The 19,935-nt window shown below is 37.6% G+C and overlaps 1 protein-coding gene across 9 annotated transcripts in view; it reads right to left on the reverse strand.

The window, feature by feature from the left end:
* PPHLN1 (periphilin 1) overlaps positions 1–19,935 on the reverse strand; it is a 139,895-nt gene that overhangs the window by 9,267 nt on the left and 110,693 nt on the right. Inside the window, exon 11 of one of the 9 annotated variants that reach the window (XM_073328031.1) lies at positions 2,193–2,217. The exons of 6 other annotated variants lie outside the window; for them this stretch is intronic. In XM_073328031.1, the coding sequence (XP_073184132.1) occupies positions 2,203–2,217 (15 nt within the window). In that variant the 3' untranslated portion in view covers positions 2,193–2,202. Of the gene's footprint in view, positions 1–2,192; positions 2,218–2,306; positions 2,340–14,472; positions 14,553–19,935 lie in introns of those variants that run through there. 2 more of the 9 variants (XM_073328030.1, XM_073328029.1) reach the window with 2 other exon arrangements.

Below are 19,935 nucleotides of genomic sequence, written 5' to 3' on the forward strand. Positions count from 1 at the left end.
GGGCTGTTGTGAGGATAAACACAATACTTTCTGCGAGGCACTCCAATACTACAATGATGGGTGGCAGATAAGTACCGATCATTCACTGACTGATGGATGAGGGGCTTTTGGAAGACAGAACTGAAGTTCCCCAACATCCCCCCTGAACAGCTTTGACCTCCTCCTTTCCACACCATTCTTCCCTGCACAGTTCTAACAGAAGCCTGCATTGCGTCAAACCTCTGATATTCTCCCCAATCACTCATTTCCTCCTTCCACTGCTCCAATTCCTCCAACAAGCCCACTGCTCGAAACACCCCGTGCCTCACTGGTTCCACCCTCCTCCTTGCCACTCCATGCCCCTAGGAAGTTTGGAGGGCCATGGGGAGGTGGAAAGGTGGCGAGCTATGAGGAGTGCAAGTACAAGCTGGAGGCAGGAAGTGGCAGGAAAGTGGAGATGCAGAGTCCCTACCTTAGTGGGTGGTGAAGGGATTCTACACATTCATCTGCAGTATGGGAGGCTCAGAGAGGTATGAAGTCTCAGCTAATGACAACACCCCATGGAGATGAATACAGCCTAAAATAATAGTGCTAAGATATGAGAACTGCTCCATTCATCTCCATGGGTGTTTTCATTCCCTCTCCCCAGTGTCGGTCTTTGTGAGCCTGTGCCACGCACCAAGCATGTCTGCTCTCAGCTGTCCACCCACAGGGGATTCCAGCTCACAAGTCAAAGGCCGTGTGTGTGTGTATACTTTCAAACCCCCCCAGACCCCCCAAGGTCAAGGACCTCCCACCTCTCCCCAATCCTGGCTCACACAGAAGTTGCAAGATACCCAGAAATCATTTCCACAAAAGTGCATACAGTATGTATCCAGTGTTGTTGTAACCATGTTGGTCCCCAGAATATGAGAGATACAAGGAGGGTCTGGTAATATTTTTTATTGGATCAATTTCTGTTGGTGAGAGAGACAAGCTTTCAAGCTACACCAAGCTCTTCTTCAGGTCTGTGAATGGTACTAAGAGTGTCTCAGCTAAATACAAAATCGAACAGATAGTTTAGCATAACTGGTTAGCACATTCTAACTTGAATGGTCCCTTTATGGGCTAACTCCTTATGTTGGTCCAATAAAAGGTATCACCTCACCCACCTAGTCTCTCATACAGTATGTGTAATTTTATTACCCTTGAGAAAATAGCCAGAGCCCCTTCTAAAGTAGCTGTACTACTCAGGGCACATTTACCAAAAGTATAAAAGGATCGATGAATGAGGTTTGTTTTTAAAAGAGTGGTATCTCCTAAAGGGGAACCCCTTCCACAAATGGTCCCAAATTTGGACCACTAACACTACTTAGCACCCCCTTCCCTACGAAGCACAGCAAATCTCAAGACTATCTGAGCATGCAGATTTTAGAGCACTTAGGACACATCTACACCGCAATTTAAGTTTAGTTGTAGTGTGGGTAGGCATACCCATGCTAGCTTTAATCTAGCTAGCACCAATGATAACAGCAGTGGACATGGTAGCATGGGCTTCAGTGCAGGTTAGCTGCCCAAGTACAAGTCCACTGGGGACTTTTGGTACATACTCAGGTGGCTAGCCCACGTGGGGTCCATGTCGCCATGTCCTCATTGGTACTGTTACTCACACTAGCTAGATTTAAGCTGGCGTGGGTATGGCTTCCTGCGCTACTGTCACACCTTAAACGTACCCTTACAGTCAACTGTTAAACCCAACGCAATGCTCAACCTTAACTATAATAGAGTGGATACTCTGCCAGAATAAAGCTGACCAGCTCATTTTATGTTTCACTGTGAGACGGACACCTAGAAAAAAAGTGACCAGATTTTCAGAGACCAGATTTTCCACAACTCTCTACAAACCAGACGGCTGGTTTTGGTATCTAACTTTAGGTACTCACATCTGAAAATGTTAACCTTTATTCACAGTCCTGACTCCTACTTTATAATTGCAAATTTAAATGCTAACAAATCAGGCAACTATTTATTCATTTACATTAAAATACAATGTTTTTAGTACCAAACAGTTTTTCAATGTGATGTTCATGTAAACACCTCAGTGATATAGAAATTCAAAATGTGTATCAAACCATCCTTCCAATCCACATTTCCGCCCCTGATCCTCCCCCAGACTTTTCACAGCCCTGCAAAACACAACATTAACCTAATTTAAATTGACCCAGATAGCTCACCTGGAATGGACTACTTAGTATATTCCTTCTTGCAAGAGAAAAAAACATAGAAATTCCCATTAGAACAGATGCCATTTAATTATCATTTCACCCACAGAAACTGTATTTTCATGTTCATGTGTAAAATATTTAATTTAGAGATCCACACTGGAAAAAGAACAAGCAATATGTTTAGAATTACCGTAATACTATATGCATGCAATTCAAATGATCAACTACATTTTGACATTGTTTTTCTACCTAAAATGAATTCCTTTTCCTGGTTCTAAAAAGCTAGATTAATAAACACACAACACTTGTGCACTATACCATCTACAAAATTTTAAATTAAACAATAACCATATACTATATTCCCTTTCTTTAATATGTACTAACAATTTTGCTTTGGATCTGTATGGTAATTTTCATACCCATTAATCAATGTGTTTATAGAGCAATTACACATTCATTGAAATGCAAACAGAGAAACAAATGATCTAATCTGCTGTATAATATCTAATTATTTAATGTTTCAGAGTAGCAGCCGTGTTACTCATATCCGCAAAAAGAAAAGGAGTACTTGTGGCACCTTAGAGACTAACAAATTTATTTGAGCATAAGTTTTCGTGAGCTACAGCTCACTTCATTGGATGCATGCAGTGGAAAATACGGTGGGGAGATTTTATATACACAGAGAACATGAAACAATGGGTGTTATCATATATACGGTAACAAGAGTGATCAGGTAAGGTGAGCTATTACCAGCAGGAGAAAAAAAAAACCTTTTATAGTGATAATCAAGGTGGGCCATTTCCAGCAGTTGACAAGAACGTGTAAGGAACAGTGTGTGTGTGTGTGGGGGGGGAGAATAAACATGGGGAAATAGTTTTACTTTGTGTAATGACACATCCACTCCCAGTCTTTATTCAAGCCTAATTTAATGGTGTCCAGTTTGCAAATTAATTCCAATTCAGCAGTCTCTCATTGGAGTCTGTTTTTTGAAGTTTTTTTGTTGGAGAATTGCGACTTTTAGGTCTGTAATCGAGTGACCAGAGAGATTGAAGTGTTCTCCAACTGGTTTTTGAATATTATAATTCTTGACCTCTGATTTATGTCCATTTATTCTTGTATGTAGAGACTGTCCAGTTTAGCCACTGTACATGGCAGAGGGGCATTGCTGGCACACGATGGCATATATCACATTGGTAGATGTGCAGGTGAACAAGCCTCTGATAGTGTGGCTGATGTGATTAGGCCCCATGATGGTGTCCCCTGAATAGATATGTGGACACAGTTGGCAATGGGCTTTGTTGCAGGGATAGTTTCCTGGGTTAGTGTTTTTGTTGTGTGGTGTGTGGTTGCTGGTGAGTATTTGCTTCAGGTTGGGGGGCTGTCTGTAAGCAAGGACTGGCCTGTCTCCCAAGATCTGAGAGAGTGATGCGTCGTCCTTCAGGATAGGTTGTATATCCTTGATGATGCGATGGACAGGTTTTAGTTGGGGGCTGAAGGTGACGGTTAGTGGCGTTATTTTCTTTGCTGGGCCTGTCCTGTAGTAGGTGACTTCTGGGTACTCCTCTGGCTCTATCAATCTGTTTCTTCACTTCAGCAGGTGGGTACTGTAATTGTAAGAACACTTGATAGATATCTTGTAGGTGTTTGTGTCTGAGGGGTTGGAGCAAATGAGGACGTATCATAGAGCTTGGCTGTAGACAATGGATCGTGTGGTGTGGTCTGGATGAAAGCTGGAGGCATGCAGGTAAGTATAGCGGTCAGTAGGTTTCCAGTATAGAGTGGTGTTTATGTGACCATCACTTTATTAGCGATGTAGTGTCCAGGAAGTGGATCTCTTGTGTGGACTGGTCCAGGCTGAGGTTGATGGTGGGATGGAAATTGTTGAAATCATGGTGGAATTCCTCAAGGGCTTCCTTTCCATGGGTCCAGATGATGAAGATGTCATCAATGTAGCAAAAGTAGAGTAGGGGCATTAGGGGATGAGAGCTGAGGAAGTGTTGTCCTAAGTCAGCCATAAAAATGTTGGCATATTGTGGGGCCAAGCGGGTACCCAAAGCAGTGCTGCTGATTTGAAGGTACACAGTGTCCCCAAATGTGAAATAGTTATGGGTGAGGACAAAGTCCAGCCACCAGGTTTGCCATGACATTATCGGGGATACTGTTCCTGATGGCTTGTAGTCCATCTTTGCGTGAAATGTTGGTATAGAGGGCTTCTACATCCATAGTGGCCAGGATGGTGTTTTCAGAAAGATCACCAATAGATTGTAGTTTCCTCAGGAAGTCAGTGGTGTCTCGAAGATAGCTAGAAGTGCTGGTAGAGTAGGGCCTGAGGAGAAGTAGTAGCCAGACAATCCTGCTGTCAGGGTGCCAATGCTGGAGACGATGGGGCGTCCAGGATTCCCAGGTTTATGGATCTTGGGAAGCAGATAGAATAGCCCTGCTCGGAGTTCTAGGGGTGTGTCTGTGCAGATTTGTTCTTGTGCTTTTTCAGGGAATTTCTTGAGCAGATGGTGTAGTTTCTTTTGGTAACCCTCAGTGGGATCAGAGGGTAATGGAAATTCTACAAGCCATTACCCTCTGATCCCATTGCACATCATCAAGGATCTACAACCTATCCTGAAGGACGACCCATCATTCTCTCAGATCTTGGGAGACAGGCCAGTCCTTGCTTACAGACAGTCCCCAACCTGAAGCAAATACTCACCAGCAACCACACACCAAAACCACTAACTCACGAACCTATCCTTGCAACAAAGCCCATTGCCAACTGTGTCCACATGTCAATTCAGGGGACACTATCATAGGACCGAATCACATCAGCCACACTATCAGAGGCTCGTTCACCTGCACATCTACCAATGTGATATATGCCATCATGTGCCAGCAATGCCCCTCTGCCATGTACAGTGGCCAAACCGGACAGTCTCTACATACAAGAATAAATGGACACAAATCAGAGGTCAAGAATTATAACATTCAAAAACCAGTTGGAGAACACTTCAATCTCTCTGGTCACTCGATTACAGACCTAAAAGTCGCAATTCTCCAACAAAAAAACTTCAAAAAACAGACTCCAATGAAAGACTGCTGAATTGGAATTAATTTGCAAACTGGACACCATTAAATTAGGCTTGAATAAAGACTGGGAGTGGATGTGTCATTACACAAAGTAAAACTATTTCCCCATGTTTATTCCCCCCCCCCACACACACACACACACACTGTTCCTTACACGTTCTTGTCAACTGCTGGAAATGGCCCACCTTGATTATAACTATAAAAGGTTTTTTTCTCTCCTGCTGGTAATAGCTCACCTTACCTGATCACTCTTGTTACCGTATATATGATAACACCCATTGTTTCATGTTCTCTGTGTATATAAAATCTCCCCACTGTATTTTCCACTGCATGCATCTGACAAAGTGAGCTGTAGTTAACAAAAGCTTATGCTCAAATAAATTTGTTAGTCTCCAAGGTGCCACAAGTACTTCTTTTAATTATTTTATGTTAATCTCTGCTTTTCTCATTGAAGAAATGTAAAAGAAGAATGTTAGTTGCACGCAATTACAATTCTAGTCCCCTTTTATTTAATTTAGTGAAACATCTGTAGATATCTGGTGTTAGAGATTTTCTAAAATGTAATAATTATTTTTAAAAATGTATAATGCTTGGCATTTAGATACTCAAGGTGACAACACTTTAGAAATTGCTTAGAGTCAGTTGTTTTGCTTGGAATATACTCCATGATAAAAATAAAAATAAAAATGTTAATTACAGTCCCAAACCCTGCCTTCATCTGCCAGACCCTGTTTAATAAGTATGGTTCTACTCTGAAAAGTGACTCTCTAAAAGTGTCACATTTGGGTTTCCATGCTTATTGTCTCTCAGTGATTTCGGTGCTCAGTTTACAGGTTTGTTTATTTACATATATATACACACACATATATAATTTTAAACTGGAAGACCTGCACACTCAGCATGGACCGTGAGAGTCAAGCTGGATTCTTTCTTTTTTTGTGTACCGTCATCAGTAAGAAAGGATATGCAGATCAAACCATGCATTCAGTTGCAGTCATGCAACACCATTATATTCAGATTAGGCTCTCAATTGCATCTGGACAGTATGTTTTAAAATTATGTTTTGGTGGCACCCTGTGCAGTTCTAGTGAATTCACTGGGTTTGCATAAGTGGAGCTGATCAGAAGCCAGGACCAGATTATGACTCACTCTCGTAACTGTGCACTGGTGGATGGGAGCCCACAGTAAGCCTCCTCACCTTTGCAAACCATGCAAAGGCTGTCACAGTGATAGTCCCTGTTCTTGGAGTAGCACAGACTTGTTCCTGCATGGTCTAACATAGTGAATGCCAGTGAAAATGAGGTACGATTAGAGTGTAAAATAGGGAAAGAACAAGTCAAAAATTACTTAGATGTCTCCAAATCTCCAGGGTCTTATGAAATCCATCCTAGAATACTCAAGGAGCTGACTGAGGAAATATCTGAGCCATTAGCAGTTATCTTTGAAAAGTCATGGAAGACGGGAGACATTCCAGAAGACTGGAAAAGGACAAATAGAGTGCCAATCTATAAAAAGGGAAATAAGGACAACCCGGGGAATTACAAACTAGTCAGCTTAACTTCTGTACCCAGAAAGATAATGGAGCAAATAATTAAGAAATTAATTTGCAAACACCTAGAAGATAATGAGGTGATAAGTAACAGTCAGCATGGATTTGTGAAGAACAAATCGTGTCAAACCAGTCTGAGAGCTTTCTTTGACAGGGTAACAAGCCTTGTGGATATTTGGGGGGGGGGGGAGCGGTAGATATGGTATATCTTTGACTTTAGTAAGGCTTTTGATACTGTGTTGCATGACCTTCTCAAACAAATTAGGGAAATACAACCTAGACGGAGCTACTATAATGTAGGTGCTTAACTGGCTGGAAAATGGTTCCTACAGAATACTTATCAGTGGTTCAGAGTCATGCTGGAAGGGGAGGGGTCTCACAGGGATCGGTTCTAGGTCCTGTTCTTTTCAATATCTTCATCAATGATTTAGATAATGGCATACAGAGTATACTTATAAAGTTTGCGGACGATATCAAGCTTGGAGGGGTTGCAAGTGCTTTGGAGCATAGGATTAAAATTTAAAATGATCTGAATAAACTGGAGAAATGGTCTGAAGGAAATAGGATGAAATGCAATAAGGACAAATGCAAAGTACTCCACTTAGGAAGGAACAATCAGTTGCACACATCCAAAATGGGAAATGACTGCCCAGGAAGGAGTACTGTGGAAAGGACTCTGGGGGGGTCATAATGGATCACAAACTAAATATGAGTCAACAGTGGAACACTGTTGCAAAAAAAGCAAACATCATTCTGGAATGTATTAACAGGAGTATTGTAAGCAAGACACGATAAGTAATTCTTCCACTCTACTCCATGCAGATTTTTAGGCCTCAACTGGAGTATTGTGTCCAGTTCTGGTTGCCTCATTTCAGGAAAAATGTGGGCAAATTGGAGAAAGTCCAGAGAAGAGCAACAAAAATGATTAAAGGTCTACAAAACATGACCTATGAGGGAAGATTGAAAAAAATGGGTTTGTTTAGTCTGGAGAACAGAAGACTCAGAGGGGACATGATAACAGTGTTCAAGTACATAAAAGGTTGTTACAAGGAGAAGGGAGAAAAATTGTTCTTTTTAACCTCCAAGGATGGGACAAGAAGCAATGGGCTTAAATTGCAGTAAGGGTTGTTTAGGTTGGCCATTAGGAAAAACCTCCTGTCAGAGTGGTTAAGCACTGGAATAAATTGGCCAGGGAGGCTGTGGAATCTCCATCATTAAGGATTTTTAAGAGCAGGTTGGACAAACACCTGTCAGGGATTACAGATAATATTTAATCCTGCCTTGAGTGCAGGGGACTGGACTAGATGACCTCTCGAGGTCCCTTCCAGTTCTATGAGTCTATTGTCTCTGGGGCCACATATTGCCCAAAGAAGGTGGGGAGGAGGTAGAGTCTTGTTCGATATAACCTTTTATAGCTGCCCATGGAGCAGGCCCGTCACACTGCAGGAGAAGGCAGTACCTCCAAAGATGACTCTACAGCTCTCTCAGCTTTAGCTGTGTTGGTTCTACAGGGCCAACAGCAATAAAAAGCAGCAAAACCAATCCTCAGTTTTGTCACTGAAATAAGCAGTTATGACTCTGGACAGATCAGGGGCAGATCTGTTGAGTAAGGTAATGTTATTTTTAACAGTCACTTTTCAGAATAGAATTGCCCTTTATTTATGTGATTTTGTGTGAACTGTAAGCTCCCTCAACTTTCACTGAAGTCAATGGGAGTTGGGAAAGCACAGCACCATTCTGGAAGTAGCCAGCATATTGAAGGATATAGGCATATTACTAAGGATCTAATTTGCCTTGCACTGCTACAGAATAATTCTGAATACTTAGAAAGCCCAACAACAAAATCCTACTCAGGGAACCTTGTGTTCCATTTTCTGAATACATCTCTGTAAAAATCATAATAAAACTAGTTTCCATTAACAGTGATAGAACATACTTAATTAAAATGTATTGCTAGGATATCAGTGTAATTTATTTTTTAGACATTCACCAGCTGAACAGTTTAAGTTGCTGTTTAAATGAACAAGAGTTGATATCTAACACTAATAAACCAATTTTCTGACAGCATACAATTCACACAATGTTACTTTTTGGCAACACAATAAACTTCATTATTACTTCTTTAAGAAACATCTTACTCAAGTCAAGCAAAAGTAGTCCCCATGTGGGAGAGTGAGGACTATTATGTTACAAGGTTTTACTGGAGATAATTCCTTACTAAACCAATCAGACCACATAACAGCATTCTAACACCAACTACAGGCCCTTGGAGACCAGTTTGTGTGTGGCCTAAATTTCATAGGCTTCTTTACAACAGATGTGTTGGATGAGGGTAATGTTACTTCATATATTAACCTGTGTGTTCCCTAATCTAATACTGCTGTTTTACCTACATTCTACCTCTTTCTATATCCTTCTGACAGAAATAATGTTTTTGTTTTTGTTTTGAATCTAAAATAAATCTGAACTAAAATGACATGTCTTACAACAGAAGATTATCACGTTAGTTTTTTTATTCTGATATTTGTTTTATATTCTGATATTTTAAGTGAAATCACTTAACCAGGAATTTTTGCAATGCATGAAAAACAAATACCTTTTTAACCAATGAGAATTTATATTCAAATCTAAACAAATGCTTTACTGTATCATTTCAAAAGGTAGCAGTTAAAATATTCATTCGTCTCTATTTTGTCTACAGTAATTTTCTGAATAACCTTTGTATAGTCCATGAAACTGATTTTTACATGATTTCAAGGCAGACGGAACTACTGAAGAGTTCAACAAAACAAAAACTCTAAACTACAGTTTAATATTGAAAAAAGCTTCTTAAAATGCGCTAGTTCAGGATTAAACAGGAAATAATCAGCTTTATGCTAAAGGAAGGACCTCGCCCAGCAACATTTTATTTATAAAGTACAGAACTGATGGAGAGCTATTTCCTAAATCTGTTCCACAGTAAACTTATTGCTCCATCCAAAACAGGAAGGGTGCAGTTTATCTACAAAAGATTGTTTGCTTATGTTAATTCTCTAGCTAGAAATGCATTAATAATGTTCAGATTTTAATGTTTCTAGGACACACAGGAAGGAATTTTTCATTTATGCTGTACCAGAATAGGGGCGTGTGTGAGAGAGAGAGAGGGATTTAATTGGCATAGAAATGCAAAAACCAAACCACCACCCCATGTTTTAGTAGGGGACAAAGTCTGTAAATTGCTATTTAAAATCCCGGCATTAATTCCACAGAGAGCTGTTTGTTGGTAAGCTAGGTTCTACCAATAAGGTGCTGTAATAAATACAGGTAAGTAATAACAAATGCAGTGCTGTTTCTCTCAGGACCTGATGATGAGCACCCACAACTCTCTTAGGATCATGCCCTAAATGGATATCTAGCAAAAGATTTAAAAAAAAAAGTGTTTTCCTCCTCCAGCTAACAATAGCTAGTCTGTAAAGATATAAAGGGCTTACTTTTCTCCTCAATACACTGCCAAGTACACTGATAATTTAACTAAAAACTACTGGATCTTTGAGTCTGAGAACCACCTTTTTTATGAGAATGCTCATTCACATCAGTGGCTAAAGAGAAACTCCACACTTTCTATAAGGAAAAGCTCAAATATGTTTTAATTTGCATGCCACAGGATTTGAGTGTTTTTTGTTTTGTTTTTTTACAGTTATACATGTAGCATAAGGAAAATACTACACACCTAATAAATATTAAGTACTGAACTGTATGTAACAGATAGCTTTTTAAAGTCCATAAAGTAAAACTAACAGCTGCAAGTAGAGAAAGTCATTACTTAGATTATCCCTTTTTATTACTTAGTTGATGTTAAATCTTAGAGTTTTTAAAAGTTTAAAATTACTTAATGTATGATAGTAGCCTCACAAATCAGTTACTAGAGGCCCATTTCTGAATCAAAGATTTTTGTATGTCTAAATTGCCACTCTCAACCCTATCCTCTACGATTGTTAAAACACTCACAATACTGAATTCCATTACTCAAATTAAACATAGAGCTAAAAAATGCAAACTAAGTGTCTGAGTGCAAAAAGCTTTAGTGAAGTGAGAGAACTACTTACTAATGCAAGATAATCCCCTGAAGTCATTTTGAACTATTCGTGGAAGTACTTTCACATGAACAAAAGTGTGCAGGATCACAGCCAAATAAACTGTATTCAAATTTCTTTACAAATGTATGTCTTCAGTTCAGCCAGATGTGCAAAAGTATTAAGAGAAGTACCACATAAAGCTCTTGTATTTAGTAATAGCTTGAAATTGAAATATTGTGGTCTAATATAAAAGGGATTTTTAATATATGATATAGCATTATATTCCACTTCTCCATAGCACAGTGTAACCCAGTTTGTGGTGGTAGTGGGAGTTCAGGGGTAAAGTAGAACAGTGGAGTTTAAGACATATGACCCTGGATTTAATATCCTTGCTCCTTATTGCAAATATTTTCCTGCTGCTGTTGCTAAAGCAGTTAGTGGCTCACTGGAAGCCACCTCCCCTCCATACTTGCTCCCACAAATCTTGCTGCTTCCATGCAAACTAGCAGGGTAAATGTGTTCCACGGGTAGCAAACTGGAAGATAAACCCCACACAAAGGAAAGGATCGGCCTTCTGAAGTCACTCAGTAAATTCACTTGCCTTAAGGGACTGTTAACATTTCTCATAGTCAAATATGATGGTTATCTATTTTTCCATTTTTAGATATGCCTGTATTTTGCATCTATGAAGGTTTTTGAGTTGTAGGATATTCACCTTCCACTTTTTTCTGTCATAGCAGTAACTGATAATGAGACAGGTTGAGCGACATTGAAGCATTTCAGCACAAGAACTGTTACCTATCAAACTCATTAAAGGAATTTCTGTGTGGCTCAATCCAGTGTCACTGAACATTTACCAGGAGTTGTCTGGGAGGGTGAGCTGACAGAACAGATTTGGAATGAACATGGAAAGATATGTGACAACACCCATGATTTTTTGAGATCCGCGCTTGTCTTCAGATTCTAGCAATTACTAAACTGCTTTGATTCTAAGTCTGGTTCATGTCTGTCCTTACTGAGAGTAATATAACATATATAAGATATTTAAATCATTAACATGTTTCTTTGTTTACTTTCTAGATTTATTTCTATGTTCTTCAGAATGCTTATAGCAGCCTCTTGTGCTGTTTGACTCCATAAACCATTTTGAGAACCTCATGATGCAAACAACTAATCAAGGGCTAGTCTACACTAGTGGCACAGCTGCATCAGTGCATCACTCGCGCGTCTGGTGAAGACGCTCTACGCTGACAGAAGAGAGCTCTCCCGTCAGCTTAATAAAACCACTTCTGCAAGAGGCACTTGCTATGGGCAGCAGGAAAAGCTCTTCTGCAGACACCGGCACTTAGGGGGGTGTAACTTATGTCGCCTCAAGAGGGTGGTTTATTCAAACCCCAGAGAAACACAAGTTATACCAACATAAACTGTAGTGTAGACAAGCCCCAAGTTGATAAAACCAGGTCTACACTACAGACCTATATTGTCATAGCTATGTCTCTCAGGGGTGTGAAAAATCCATACCCCGAACGACATAGTTATACCAACCTAAGCCCCTGTGTTGATGGTGCTAGGTTGACGGGAGAGCTTCTCCTGCCTACATAGATACCACCTCTCAGGGAGGTGGATTAACAAAGCTGACAGGAGCAGCACTCCCACTGGAGTAGGAGTATCTATCTGTACAGCACTGTAGCTGCGTCACTGTAGCACTGTACATGAAAACAAACCCTAAATATGTGAGATATTTTCCTCTAATATTTGGGAGACAGCATTCACACAGAAGTGGCGACATTAGGGACCTGGATTCTCTTTCCAGCTCTGTCAGAACTGGATTCATACAACCTTGCACTTACTCCTTCTGTAACATGGAGAGACTGATACTTGCTCTCCTTCATGAGGCCTTGCTCTACATTAAGGGTTGTAAAGTACATGGGATTATTAACACTAGACTAGTCAGTAGAAGAAGTTAGTAGAGAAATAATGGTCTCCTGGCCCCTAACACAGTGCAATTTCCTCTAAACCAATGAATAATTTGTTGGGTGGTGTCAGCCAGAAGCATTCTTTTTGTCTGTGTCCCATTACAAGTTCTGGTCTGTGTGACCACTTCAGAATGATGCAGTAGGCTCAGTGAGTCTGTGCAATATTCTGTGGTTTATAACTTGGTCAAATCTGAATAATCTATACACAAAGACAGCAAAAGCTATCATTTTTGACCCCACAACTATCTAGTTTTGGGAAATAGTAAACTCGCTGAAAAAAATGCAGTTTTGGGACAACCAAAACTATTTGTAAATTCAGGCAGAAGTTGGCTAACAGTTTCAACCAAATAAAACATGAGGAAACATTTTTCAAAAAACCTGAAATGTTTTCTTTTGAATATATCCATTAGAATCAATCTGTTTCATTTAGAAAATGTCAATTTGAATGAACATTTCCTTTCAAAATGCCATTAAGTTCTACGCAAACGCTTTTTTTTTTTTTTTCCCTTCCAGTTTTTCATTTCAGTGAGAAAAAAATCTGGTCTAGTTCAAAACTAATCCCCAACCTCCCACTTCTGTTCAGACACTGAACCAAATAAATAAACAAACAAATAAAAATGCTCAGCTCTACAACTAATCCCTTGCCAAAAGCCACATTCCCAGAGATGACTGCACCATTTTTGCTGAAACTTTTCAAAATAATTCAACTTGACACAGAGACAAAGCACCGAAAATTTCAACCCAAACAGTTAAAGTTTGGCAAACGTATAAGCATTTGAAAGCAACGGGCAATAATGAAAAGTGTTAGGCAACATTTATGTAGCGGTTGCTACCAACTCCTCCATAATATAATTAAACACATGAGGAATCCTATGACATTGGTATTTAATATTTCTCTTTGCAACAAAGAAAATAGTTTGGTGGTAGCAGAAGTATGAGATGTAATATACCAAACTAATTCATATGAATTGGCCAGTACAAAGAAAGTTTTGCTGGAGAATTTCTGGAAATAACTATCCCATTAACTCAGATGAAAAATGTAACCTTATTTCAAAAATTAAATTAGATTAGATAATTGATATAGTTTAGATCTTTGAGATGAAATCAAACCTTTTCTGTTTCTCAACCTTCTTAATCAGTATAACAATTTTAAACATCTATATAAGCCCAGAATCCTTCCGTTTTGACCAACAAGTAAGAATAGCAGGACTTTTTTTTATTTTTTTGGTGATGGTGGTGCAATACGGAAATGCTCATTGTACTGAGTAGTAGTAGTATGAAAGGAAGGAAGCGGCATGTCTAAAAGGCATAGACTGGATAATGAGACAAATTGCTGGAAAGCATGGAATTGCATATGAAAGCATTTACTGGATAAAAAGGCTTACTTTTGTAGTTTAAATACTAGTTTTTAAAAGTTGTACTTATTTTACACTTATAACTTTCTTGCTAGTTAACTCCACTGATGCTAGAATGATACAGTATATTTTGAATAAGAGCAGCATGGAAAGAAAGCAATGAAATCCTCTTTTGATAAGCAGAACTAAACAGGTTACTGCCTACGATAAAAATAGGTTTCAAAAGGTCAAGCACTTTATTGCAACAGCCAAAAGAAACAGTAGCATGCAATTTACCTTTTAACCTTACTTCATACAAGATTACCATGTGCTCTCAAAGATACAGAGTAGATAGAGGTTATTCCTGCAAACATATCCTGAAAAATAAAATAAAGCATTCCTCCCGTCGTGCTAGCTTCCAACATTTTATTACAAAAACAAGCAGCGTCAGTCAAGATCTGCCTGCAATATGCTGGTTGGAAACAGACTACTAATGAGGAAGAAAAAGAGTAATAATTTAGAATAAAGCAAGTCAAGTTCATACATGAACAAAAGACATGAATAGGGATAACACTTGCCCAAATTTGACTCAGATTTAAGGATTCAGATGTTTAGATAAGTATGAAAAATTTGTACATATATTTTAAATTTCTTACTTGGTGAGGGACACTTCCCCAACTGAAGGAATACCGTAGCTATAGAATGAATTTACTTTCTAACCAAAGGACAATTTATTCTATTTTCTTTAACGTAGTCCATTAGAAACATACCATTAGGTGTGTAATATTACAATAGTAATTATTTCTTCAAAAAAATAATAGCAGTACAGAACATGCTGCCTTCCATAGTTTAAGGTGGAGTGGATTAAAAAAAAAGATTTAATTAAAAAAAATGGATTTTATAAAATCTTTTCATTTTAATTAAATACAAGTTTATTTTTTAAAATAAATTTGAAATTAATTTATGTTATGGCCTCAGTTTATTATAATCTATTACAGTCAGTTAATTCAAACAAAAAAATCATATTAAGCAGTTCATTTTTTTCTGCCAAGTTTTAAAGAAAGACAAACCACTAACCGGTGGAAATTACTGGCTAAGCACCTGGAACCAGAGTCTGCTGAGGACCTACTTCTGCAGGTTCAGAGAGAATATTTTCTTTATTTCAGTTTATTCAACTAATTCAGTTCAATGACTGACTAGAAACCAATAAAGTTGAAAAAGCAGGAAAGCTTTTTTTCCCTCTTCCAATCTATGAATAAACACTAAATGTGAGGATAAGATTTACTAGTTCTAAAATCTTGAAGTACATTGTGACCAGAAACAACCAGTTCAATTCATTAACTACAGATAATACACCCTTTGTTTAATAAATCAGTTTTAAATGCAAGAATATGTTTTGACAAACTTTTTGAGAAACGTTTTTCCCTGATGTTTCCATAACATTTAATGTTTTATTTAATTAAAATGCTTTTTTGGTGTGTGTTTTAATTTAATTGGATTTTTTAATCCAAGTAGACACAAATCAAGTTCAAAAACAATCATCTAGTAAACAAAATATGTGCCATTCACCATTTTCTAACACAACAAACAATGTTAAAATTAAGAATCTGAACAAATCGTAAGAAAAGCTATATTATTGCTTATATAAATAAGTATAGATATAGTATATCCTCCTTTTTAGACGAACCACTAAATTCAGCGCAAATACTATGTTAACATTTACTGTAGCACTACAGTTAATGTTAATTTAGTTGTAAATCAACATGTTTTAGTGGTTAGCAACCAATCAGAACAACCTTTCTTTAGGAAAATAGCTAAAACGTATCAATGCAAAACACAATTAAAACTGATTATTTAAATCAAGGTTTCCTGATTGCTGATTTAAATCATGACTAAAATTTGCAATTGAATTCACTTTGATTTAAATCAATTGACTCTGGCCTAAGGTGGCCTGAAGTGCTGCAGGCAAGTTATTCTCTCATTCCAGCAAGTGAGACAATTATCTACTATCACATTCACTGGCTTCCAATGCACCTGAAACCACTTCTTGTAACAGTTGTCTAGTTTTAAAATATTCCATGGTCTCACTCTGTCTCATCTTAGACTCCAACTCGCCTCTTCCTCAACTATTCACGTTATTCCTCCTCCTCTCCACTCACTTTTTCTTATTTCTACAGTGCCCACAATTAAACTAGGCATATAGTAGAATCTCAGAGTTACAAACTGACCAGTCAATCACACTCATTTGGAACCAGATGTACGCAATCAGGCAGCAGCAGAGACCAAGATGGTTAAAAGCAGCATTTTTTTCCTGCATAGTAAAGTTTCAAAGCTGTATTAAGTCAATGTTCAGTTGTAAACTTTTGAAAGAACAATCATAACGTTTTGTTCAGCATTACGAACAACCTCAATTCCTGAAGTGTTCATAACTCTTGAGATTCTACTTATGTTATAGACAAATCAAAAACTGTCTCTTCTCCAAAGACCTTGCACCTAGCTACACATAGATATGATGAAACAAGAATAATGGCTCTCATCCACTTCTGCCATCAGGTTTCACATCACATCATCTGGACCTATTTCCCGCTAAGCCACTTCTCAAAATCTCACTTTAAAACCTTTGTTTTCTCTTTAACTTATGACTGATTTCCTGAAACTATTTATTTATATATATAATGTTCATTACTATATCTGAACATCTTTGCAGTAACTTGTAGCATATGATGCAAAAAGCTGAAGATGTAATTCCAATTATTTGTTCTGCCCCGAAAAGCAAAATAAAATTAATCATTTTCTGACCTTGTAATATTAGACAAAAGTGGAATATTACATATTTCTTTATTAAGCACCTGACAAGCTTTCCATAACCAACTGGGCACCATGTTATTTCAAGTACAAAAATGAAGTATGCCATTAACACTGCATACTATTCATACAGGAAATATGATCCATATAGTGTAAATGTTTACTTCATTTCAGATGTTTTCATTTTAAATCAAACAAAAACCAATGAAAAAAGACACCTTAACGTTAATCATACATTCTGACCGATTCATATTGAAATGGAGTCCAAATTATTTTTTTCTTTGGGCCTGGCTAATTTTAGGTCAATATACTTTTGAAATCTTGTAATTTTATACTTGCAAAATCTTGTTCAAGTCATAAGATGCTCTGAGTAATCAGAATCAGTTAAGCTGTTATGATTTAGAAGTATCACCCACCTTTAAAATTTCAGATGATTCACAACACAGATGTAGACAATCTCAGCACTTGATCCCTAACAAACCTTCTCCATATCAAGTTATCAACTTGTGGCTGACGAAATATATTATATATAAGTTTGAGATATGTCTTTAAGTCATATGTTGCTAAATTTATCTTTCAACTATTGATATGCTGTCAATATAGAAAACTTTCAGTTAATTTAAAACAGAAGCAAGTGGAAGAGCAATTGAAAGGTTACGAAATAAAATTTTTGATAAAGAAATTGAGCCCTGGATTCTGTTATTGTAAAGCAAAATAAACTTCTGCTAAGGCATTAGGTTTCCAGAAGTACTTGCCCGAGTAGTAGTACAGTTTTTGAAAGAACTGTGAAACGGTCAGAAGTGATCAAAGTGTATCTTATAGAAGATAGAAAAGACCATTTTCATGAGAATTGCCAAGGATTAGAGATGAACAAACTGATCTATACCTAGGAGAAAGATAACACTGAGAAATAGGAAAGAGTTGCAAACCAGAAAGTCAGAAGACACAGTGTTAAATTTTTGCAAGTCCAAAAACAATAGCTATGAACTTCAGATAACCTGAAGAACTGGTACCTCCTAGGAAAAATCATAAAGAGTTATCCGGCATTTTCACTGGACTCTTGCTTTAAAAAACAAAACAAACACAAACACGACAAAAATTTTGCTTTCTATATTGATTCAGAAAGGATTTTTTATGGGTGGATAACACAAGTGGGGCATACTCTTTAATTCTTAATAAAAGTCCCTCTCTGGCCCTAAATCTTTGCCTGCTTTCCTTAAGCTGAAAAACACCTGGACAGATCAAGAGAATATGGAGCCATCGCACTGGAATGAAATCCTCCTCTATTGATAGCAATAAAACCTGTTGAAAAACAATAACATCCTTCAACTGTCTCTCCTTCAGTCAATGAAGGCAGAAGTCCCATCTGGGTTACCAGAAAAGATTATAATCAGGATGACATCTTAAAATGAATGAAAATTTTACTTATTTCTCAAGACCCCCAAATAGAAACTGCCAACAGAAGTGGAGAAGTCATATGTTGCTGAAGAATGCATACCTAACAGTGGTTTTAATTTGATATGTGCCAAAACCTTCATCTATATACTGTTAGCCAAGTGATAAACCAGTAATTTTAAACTATTCAGAAAGAACACCTGAGCTACAGAAAGTATGTAAATGACTTAATGCCACACCATTTAACTGTATGTTTATTTGCATTAAAATAATAGGTATCACATTAGGAATAAAGAAATAATTTTCAATCCTTAAATAATTTTTAAGAGTACCCAAGACCTTAAGCTTGTTACATGCAGTGTTAAACACTTCTCATACTAATTAAGCACAGTTCATTGATTATTGGTTAAAAAGGAAGCGTAAGTTACATCCAAAGTAACAGATAAGGAGTACAAGGCAACACCCAGCTCAAAGAGTTAAACATTTAAGTGATCTGATACCATCAGAAGCTATCAGAAGCTCAAAAGAAAGAGAAGCAATAACTTGACTTAATGATTTAAGGATTAGACTCTTAAAGAGTTACCTTTGTTACTGGCATTGGGTAAACTATACAAGCATTGTAAAGTGGAATGAAAAGGTTAATTAACGTTATCTGTGGATATATACCGAATACCAAATTTCAGAAAAAAGGAGAAAGCAATTTAAAAATGATTCTGGGCATATACCTGGATTTTACAATTTCATATCTAAATCCATGCATAAATATGCAAAAATTTGCTTTAAACTATCATTTAAATAAAATAATTGTTCACATGATTTGAAATTTTAACTGAAGAATTAATTTTTTTTATATCTGTCACTAACAATCATAACTACTGAATGGCATAATCTTGACTGACCTTAGAAAGTATCTTGTGTTGTCTTCCCCAAAGAGAAGAACAGTTACCTAAGATCACTATTTTGCAGTACCAGTTAGATTTATATGCATTACACATTTGTATATTGTTCTGGACACCTCAATATTCAGAAGCAGGAGACACATTTGAGCAATTTCAGAAAAAAATAGTAACAGTTATTAAAGAATGAAAAAGGATTAAAATAATTCATTTCTATTTTCAAAACTATCTTTATTGTAGATGTTCCTTGCCACAAAAAAAGATAGTATAAAAATCAGATTCCCAATTGTTTGTTAAAGAAAAGCTTAGGTCAGTAAAAAAAACAAAAACAACCCCAAAAAGCACACTAACGTTTTTTGTTTAAATTGCACATCTAGATGTGGTCAGGGGACTGGAACACATGAGTTATGAGGAGAGGCTGAGGGAACTGGGATTGTTTAGCCTGCAGAAGAGAAGAATGAGGGGGGATTTGATAGCTGCTTTCAACTACCTGAAAGGGGGTTCCAAAGAGGATGGCTCTAGACTGTTCTCAATGGTAGCAGATGACAGAACGAGGAGTAATGGTCTCAAGTTGCAGTGGGGGAGGTTTAGATTGGATATTAAGAAAAACTTTTTCACTAAGAGGGTGGTGAAACACTGGAATGCGTTACCTAGGGAGGTGGTA

The sequence above is a fragment of the Lepidochelys kempii genome, chromosome 1 (assembly GCF_965140285.1).
Source record: "Lepidochelys kempii isolate rLepKem1 chromosome 1, rLepKem1.hap1, whole genome shotgun sequence".
In the NCBI taxonomy this organism is placed as follows: Eukaryota; Metazoa; Chordata; order Testudines; family Cheloniidae; genus Lepidochelys; species Lepidochelys kempii.